Source organism: Syngnathus scovelli, chromosome 2, assembly GCF_024217435.2.
Source record: "Syngnathus scovelli strain Florida chromosome 2, RoL_Ssco_1.2, whole genome shotgun sequence".
In the NCBI taxonomy this organism is placed as follows: domain Eukaryota; kingdom Metazoa; phylum Chordata; class Actinopteri; order Syngnathiformes; family Syngnathidae; genus Syngnathus; species Syngnathus scovelli.
Genome location: NC_090848.1, coordinates 11,889,501 through 11,897,211, shown reverse-complemented (window position 1 = coordinate 11,897,211; position 7,711 = coordinate 11,889,501). Strand labels below are relative to the sequence as shown.

The window sequence follows — 7,711 nt, the reverse complement described above, 5'->3', positions numbered from 1 at the left end:
AAACACAAAACTGAAGAACTGCCCACCCCACTGCTACACTTCATTTACTTTCCAGACAATCTTTAACAAGTTATATTATTTTTGCTAATATGTGGCTTTACAAGTATCTTGTAAGAGGTATTTAAGAGCCACCGCAAGCTGCTCAGGAAGCACAGAAGCTGTAGCAACAGTCAACCATCATTATGTCACCTATATATAATGAAACACTTTGTGAAATTCATTTCCTCATACTAGTCAGACTGGATCTGCCATATCTAAAAGGAAAAACCTTAGACCCATTGAAAGAGTCATTGGACAGATCTACTTTTGTTTTTAGGTTCCTCCTAGGAGTGTGACGGATTTATTTTACATGCATACTCGTGGATTTGAATGTGACCCATGTATTGCACATTTAACACAAGAATTATATTGTATAAATCAGGTTAGGAAGATTATTCAAGCACAGTATTACAACACATGTGAACAAAAGACATGTTTAATATCAATGTTTTTCTTTTTAATTATATATCAAACGTTGTTCTTCACTAATTAGCATATCAGCTAACATAGCTAGCATGTAACACAAAATTTAGCATTGATTTGAGACAATTCTGTTGGTGTCATTAGAGTCATACTAGAATTAAACTGAAACTGAGAGATAATTATTGGGTACTGATAATGCAAAGGTCTATAAGATCCCTACACACTCCTGAAATGACAAATTTGCTGAATTTGTTTGGGGTTATTCTTTTTGTAGTTCTACCGTTTAGCTAGTCTCAGTACTAAAATAAAGTTTTAAAATGTTGTTTACACAATTGCACTCATGTAAGTACGTTTGAAGAAAAATAGCAACAAACACGTTAAGTACAGCTCAGATGTGAGTGTGTATTTTATATATTTTAGAAAAGCAATGCAAAAAAAACACTGTCTCACTGTGATTTTTTTTTAAATTCTATTATTTTTATTTATTTTTCAGTTGTTGTCTTTCTGTCTACGTAGTGCTCGTGGGCTGCTGATAAAAACCCAGCGGAACATATGATAAAATTATTAAATAGTTTATAAAAAAAAGATTGCAGTTGATGGTTTTGCAGAACTATTCGTGCACGCGCACGTGGCGTGAGCGAGCCAAGTAGGCTCACACTGTACACTGTCGCCCCGCCCACCAGCAAGGCCGTGACGTAATCTGGCAGCAATGGGAACTCGAGCGAGCGCTGGTGAGTTTCTACAAACCAATAATATCGCTCAATTCTGCCTTGTCACTAGAACAGGGAAGTAACGCGCCGACCCGGTTCGCTGGCGTTTTCGTGTTTATTAATTACCCGCAAACAAAGTGTGTTCTGTTAGTCTTCTTCAGAACGGGCACGGAGGTAAGACTTTTTGTTGAAATGAGCTTTTGCCGAGCTTGTGCTTGCTAGCTTGGAAGAAAGCAGCTTGTGTTGTCATAACAGCACGTGAAGCTAAGCATTGATGACACGGCGATTTCTGTTATTAGAGTGCGCGGTTGACAGTCAGCTGCAAAATACTTCATGCAAAGCAAAACCGCAGAAGCCAAAAATTGTATTGTCGTACTTTTACGAGCCAGTGTTAGCATTTGATTTCAATGAGGGACCCCGAATGATGCACAAGAATCGTCATCTATAAAGGTGCTCAGCGGAAAGGTTGATCCCTGCTTAATACGGGGATTTGGGGGAGGATTTAACTAATATCATTATACTTTGTCTTGGCTATTTGTAGGAGTTGTAGTGACTGTTAGTTAGTTGAGCCCAAACCCACGTGCTGTCTGTTGTTCAGTACCTGCTGTTTGTCAGAAGCGACTTAACAAAGAATAATCGTAGTAGACCAGGAAGTATTGTACAACTTTTTACTTATCACTCAAAGTGGAGGAATTTCCTACACTGCCACTTTCTTATGGACGAGGAAGTAATTTGGTAGTAATACAGCATTCCCATGGCATGATACAATCTAGCCAAAGCCGGTAAAAAGTACGCACGCACTGTAAATAAGGAATTAGTGAATTAAACAAGAATATGCATTTCTGAATGTTTTGCTTCTCCAAATCTGTTGTGCCAATGCTCCCCGGTGTGCATTCCTCCATGGGTTTCCTGTTTGTCTTTTAATTAATCCCTTTCTGTATTTTTCCATCAACAGATAGAAAGATACCCCTCGAATTTAGATATTGTCAAGAGTAGAATTTACAGATATCTGTGTTGAAATGTAGAGAGCATTGCTATTTTAGTAAGTTTTTAACTATCCATCCATTCTCAGTTTTACATGCCTTTGTCCTCTTTGCTGTCTTTTTATAGTGAAAATGAGCGCCATTCCCCTGTCTCGCTCTGAGGTGTTTGGAGAGCTGAGGAAGGAGCTGCACAACGATCATGAGTTCCGACATTCCGACGTTCATGTATTTATCATCATGGGAGCTTCGGTGAGAATTGAAGTGTGACTTGTAACACTCTAAAAGGCCACAGGATAGCGCCAAAGCTCCAGTTAATAGGAAAGCAGAGTTTGAGAACTAATGCATCCCATCTGAGAGACATCTTTGCAAACAAGTGAAATTTAGCCTGGGTGGTTTGCAGGGTTTTCTACAATCACCTAATTTAAAATCTACTTCTTTTCATGAGTAATGCTGAAAAATGAATTTGAAATGTTATTTGGGGTTTGATATCGTAATTTGGACATACTGCATCCTAATTTAATTATCTATTAACCAGTGCTTTCCAGATGTGCACTTAGGTAACCAAGTGATTGAGTAAATCCATTTGTACAAATAGATGTTCGAAAGAGTATGTTGTAAGTATTCAAAAATACCAAAGAAGTTGCACGTGACCTGATTGAGGAAATGTTGAAAGTGATTTCGCTGAGCTTCTCCAAATAAAAAGGGTGGCTCAGTAGTCCAAGGTTTCGAAAGCAACACCTCAAGGTTCCTCTTAGCTCAGAATTTGGATGATGTCGTCCATTCTGCAATGTCACTATAGCACCGGCCATTTGAAGACCATTGAAGGCATATTTTAACTCTGGAAGTTGGAATGACTTACCATTTCAGAATGATAAACAAAAGAGCAAAAGTAATCTGTACAGCTACTCATTTGTAGATGAAAGATTAATGAATGTGGGGTAAAATGTTTTGGTCAAAATGGCTGTAAGTTCCATTCATCATCATGATTTTTATTTTGTCACCACTGGTTCTCGTTTGCTAAAAAGGCAAAGGAAAAAAACACACTCGCTGAAGTCTCATGATATTTGCTGACATCTTGTGATGTCAGAATTGATTGGCTAATGTTCTCTTAGCTTTTGATAACTTTTCTGGTTTGAAAAGTAAACTTTAACTTTAAGCATTTAACTTTTGAGCCACATTTTTCCAGTTTTGAGTTGAACGCCAAACTGAGTTACATCTCGTGATGTCACAATTGATTATGGCTAATGTTTTTTTTAACTTTTGATAACTTTTCTGGTTTGAAAATTAAACTTTAAATTTGAACGTTTAACTTTTGTGCCACATTTTTCCAGTTTTGAGTTGAACGCCAAACTGAGTTACTTTTCGAGTGCTGGACTTGAGTATCACGGAATTCGTAAAAACTACTGCCTCCTGCTGGCCAGAAGAGGAAGCAGAGCGAATTAATTAACTGAGGTTGTTTGTGGCCTTATGAAATGAAACTTTAAAGGTCCGTTTTTTTTCTGTTTCTGTTTTTTGTTTGTTTGTGCAGTCAAAAGAGCACTTTCACTGCTGCGTAAGGATATAAGTATTGCCTTCCAGGGTTACCACTTCACTCTTTTGCTTTGCTCTTGGTTGACCTGTGTTTTTTGCTAGGTCATTGGTTGTCAGCATTTTCCTTTCAGGCCGCTCTACTAGCAGATAAATGGAAAGCATGTGTTGTTTCACTCGAGTTGAACCTGTTTACAGGTGTAAATGCTTTTTATTTCATTGACGCTTGTTGGTCACTCTACTAATAACTAACAAGTAAACATAAGGTTAGCAAAGTCTACAAATCATTGAACCCAGTTTGAGCATTTTCCCCATTAGCCATAAGAATTTATTTTTGCACACGTTTCCGCTAGAGGCCGCCTTTGTGTTGTTGAGTCATGGCTTAGTTTAGCCGGGCAACCTGCACAATATTTTAAATTCAACATTACATTTGTGTGTTTGCACCTGCAGGGTGATCTGGCCAAGAAGAAAATCTACCCAACTCTCTGGTAAGTCAATTTATAACCTTGGAAAAATCCTTACATGCAGTAATATTGAAAATAGCAATGCCATGCACAGTTCCACGGTCGACTAGTACTCCTCAAGGTTCTGAGTAACTTCTGAAAGTTGTCTTCCAGGTGGTTGTTCAGAGACGGTCTCCTCCCGGAAAAAACATTTTTTGTCGGCTTTGCTCGCTCTGACCTGACTGTAGACGCCATCAGAGCATCCTGCATGCCGTACCTTAAGGTAGCAGAGCTCTTTGTAATAACGGAAATGTCACCTGGTTGTGATTCACCGACATTCCATCTCCCGACCTAGGCGACCGACTCTGAAGCAGATCGCTTGTCAGTCTTCTTCAGCAGAAACTCGTACATAAGCGGAAAATATGCAGATGAAGATTCCTTCGCCAATCTCAATAAACACATCCTCACTTTGCCGGGAGGATCCGAAGCAAACCGGCTTTTCTACTTGGCACTGCCGCCCACAGTCTACCACGACGTTACCAAGAACATCAAGCACCATTGTATGAGTGAAAAGTCAGTGCGCACTTTTTTCCCCCCCTCCTTTATCATTTCTGTGCGGCTGGATGTTTTGAAGGAAATAAACGCATGTTCTCCCATCTGGTTTTTGTAGAGGATGGACCAGAGTGATTGTCGAGAAGCCGTTTGGACACGACCTTCAGAGCTCCGAAGAGCTGTCCGCTCACCTCTCTTCCCTCTTCACCGAAGACCAGATCTACCGTATAGATCACTACCTTGGCAAGGAAATGGTGCAGAACCTTATGGTGCTCAGGTGAAAAATATTTGAGTGTATTTGAAAATTCTGTAATTTAGGATGCTCAACCACATTTCCCATAGAAAATACATACAATGACTTTCTTCTGTCACTAATTAAGGTCACAACAGTATCTGAATTAGTTTTTCAGGTAATGCAGTTTGACATCACTGCAAACTATAAATTTCTCAGAATTGACTTTGGATCTGACATCATATGACATGATCATGTTTATCTGTTCTTAAATGAAGGCATTTGTTTCAAAATGGTCTCCACCAGGTTAATGTCTCACAGCGAACCAAAAGCGTTCATTCAACAAAAGGAGCTTGTTGTCATGAACAAGCTGTGCTTTTTGTGTGCCGTGCCTTTGAAGAAACCCTCCGTGTGATGTTGTTACAGATTTGGAAACCGCATCTTTGGACCAATCTGGAATAGAGACAGTGTGGCCTGTGTGGTCCTCACATTTAAAGAACCGTTTGGCACTCAGGGAAGAGGAGGCTACTTTGACGACTTTGGAATCATCCGGTGAGAGGCCGGAATGGCATTGCGTCACGTTTCAATTCTCTTGGCCGTTCACCGATGAAGAGATGTGATTAGGTCACATGATCAGCTCTCATAATAATCAGCATGATCACGTCGTCGCAGCTTCCTTTTTGGAATCTCTCCTCTTCTTTGTCCTGATTAGAGATGTCATGCAAAACCACTTGCTCCAGCTGCTGTCTTTGGTTGCCATGGAGAAACCAGCCTCCACCAGCTCTGATGATGTCAGGGACGAAAAGGTGCGGTACTCGTTGTTCTTAGCGCCGCAATATGGAATTTCATGATTGATTCTTTTCATGTTTGTTCTTCTCAAAGGTCAAAGTGCTGAAATGCATCAATCCAATTGTAATGTCAGATGTGGTGCTGGGTCAGTATGTGGGTGACCCAGAGGGGGAAGGAGATGCCAAATTGGGTTATCGCGATGATCCCACCGTTCCCGTAGGCTCGACTCAGTCCACATTTGCCACAGCTGTGCTCTACGTGCACAACGAGCGCTGGGATGGTAAAGTTGTGTGGCTCTTTAGAAAACGTCCACACTGACAAAGCTATCGCTCGCACGTATTCTGATCCAAATTTGTACGCCTGCTACTTCCTCAGGCGTTCCTTTCATCCTCCGCTGCGGAAAAGCTTTAAACGAGAGGAAGGCCGAGGTGCGGTTGCAATTCACCGATGTCCCAGGGGACATTTTTGGAAATCAGTGTCGCCGGAACGAGCTGGTGGTCCGCGTGCAACCCAATGAAGCCGTCTACGCCAAGATGATGAGCAAGAAACCCGGCGTGTACTTCCGCCCTGAGGAAACTGAGCTGGACCTCACCTACAAGAGCAGATATAAGGCATGTGTTGACGGGTTTCATTCGTGCTACCGCGCGTTGCAAAGAAGCGCTCGACCTCGCAAAACAAAATGATTGGGTTTTTTTTTTTGTAGGATGTGAAGCTACCAGATGCCTATGAACGTCTCATTCTGGATGTCTTCTGCGGAAGTCAGATGCACTTTGTACGCAGGTCTGTAGTCGACGCTACCACCTGAAAACTGTTTTTAGAGACGTTTGGCGGCATTGAAGCAGTTTGCGTGCCTTTTCAAAAAAAAAAAAAATAGTACAATGAAAGATTGTAATGCCTTTACAGTGATGAATTAAAGGAAGCCTGGAGGATCTTCACTCCACTCCTTCATCAAATAGACAAGGAGAAGCCAGAACCTATCCCTTACAAATATGGAAGGTTAGTCACAGTTTTTATATCTTCAATTGCAAGTAAAACACCTTTTGACAGTCACCCCTCCCTCCTTATCTAGCCGGGGCCCGGCAGAAGCAGATGACCTCGTAAAGCGAGTTGGATTCCGCTATGAAGGCACTTACGTATGGGTGAACCCCAACAAACTTTGAGTTAGGAATTCGATAGGGAGAATAGTTTGAGGGGTGCGCCATATTTGGTGAGTTAGTGTGTCCCGAAGCGCTTTACAGAATGACGCACTTCCACTCGGTGGCTCTGGTTATTTTATCTCAGGTAAATCGTTTTTTCCTCTGAGCCACTTTATTAGAAGTGTGGGCAATTTAACAAAGCTGACAATCAGGACCTTATCCCGCTATGTGATTGGTTGTGGGGAACATTTAAATTCACTTCACTTTGGAAACAAAACCAATTTTTTTATTTTCTGGGACAGTCTGATAAACATGCTCATTCATTAACGAGGCAACTAACGCATTCGCTTAAGTCTTATACCAAACCAAAAAGGATGGTAACGACAGTAGAGTGGAACACAGGAAGGACTGTGCATAAGCAAAAACCTATCATTGTGATTGTAATACCACAAAGCTTTGATTGCATTTTGTTGATCACATTTAGTGGAACTTTTTTGCCTTCTCTGCCTGTGGCCAAAAAAACCAATGGCTCTTGTAAATAGACACACAGGAGAGTGCTGATCATTTTATCTTTGCAGCATTTACAGCAGTTTACATATTCACACTTACTGAAGTTCATTCCATGTATTCCATATTCTACAAATCATGAAGCAGGTCTACGCGTCAGCTTTGATTGTACTTGTAATGCCCAACGGTGCACTGCTCTTTTCTGTCATGTCATTCTAGCAGTTATGTAATAAACTACTTATGCTTCTTTATGAGCATGTTTCATAGTAGAAGTTTTATTTCCATTATAAATAATTTCAACTGACAGTAGTATTTTCCAAACGGCATTTGCATCTAATTTTACCAAAATGTTTCTGGATTGATTTCCTAT

At 40.7% G+C, this 7,711-nt stretch overlaps 1 protein-coding gene across 2 annotated transcripts; it reads left to right on the top strand.

Annotated features, from left to right (window-relative positions):
* The first annotated feature begins 1,156 nt into the window (after nucleotides 1-1,156).
* LOC125989326 (glucose-6-phosphate 1-dehydrogenase) lies at nucleotides 1,157-7,595 on the top strand. Of its 2 annotated transcripts, none has more exons than XM_049755560.1 (13): nucleotides 1,157-1,193; nucleotides 2,283-2,404; nucleotides 4,133-4,170; nucleotides 4,300-4,408; nucleotides 4,481-4,698; nucleotides 4,796-4,954; nucleotides 5,336-5,461; nucleotides 5,622-5,715; nucleotides 5,792-5,978; nucleotides 6,074-6,309; nucleotides 6,402-6,478; nucleotides 6,602-6,694; nucleotides 6,768-7,595. In XM_049755560.1, exons 1-13 carry the CDS (start codon nucleotides 1,172-1,174, stop codon nucleotides 6,856-6,858), a joined length of 1,572 nt encoding a protein of 523 aa, XP_049611517.1. In that variant the 5' UTR covers nucleotides 1,157-1,171; the 3' UTR covers nucleotides 6,859-7,595. The 2 variants fall into 2 exon arrangements, with proteins under 2 accessions (XP_049611517.1, XP_049611518.1); XM_049755561.1 differs by lacking the exon at nucleotides 1,157-1,193 and adding an exon at nucleotides 1,200-1,346.
* The last annotated feature ends 116 nt before the right edge of the window (nucleotides 7,596-7,711 follow it).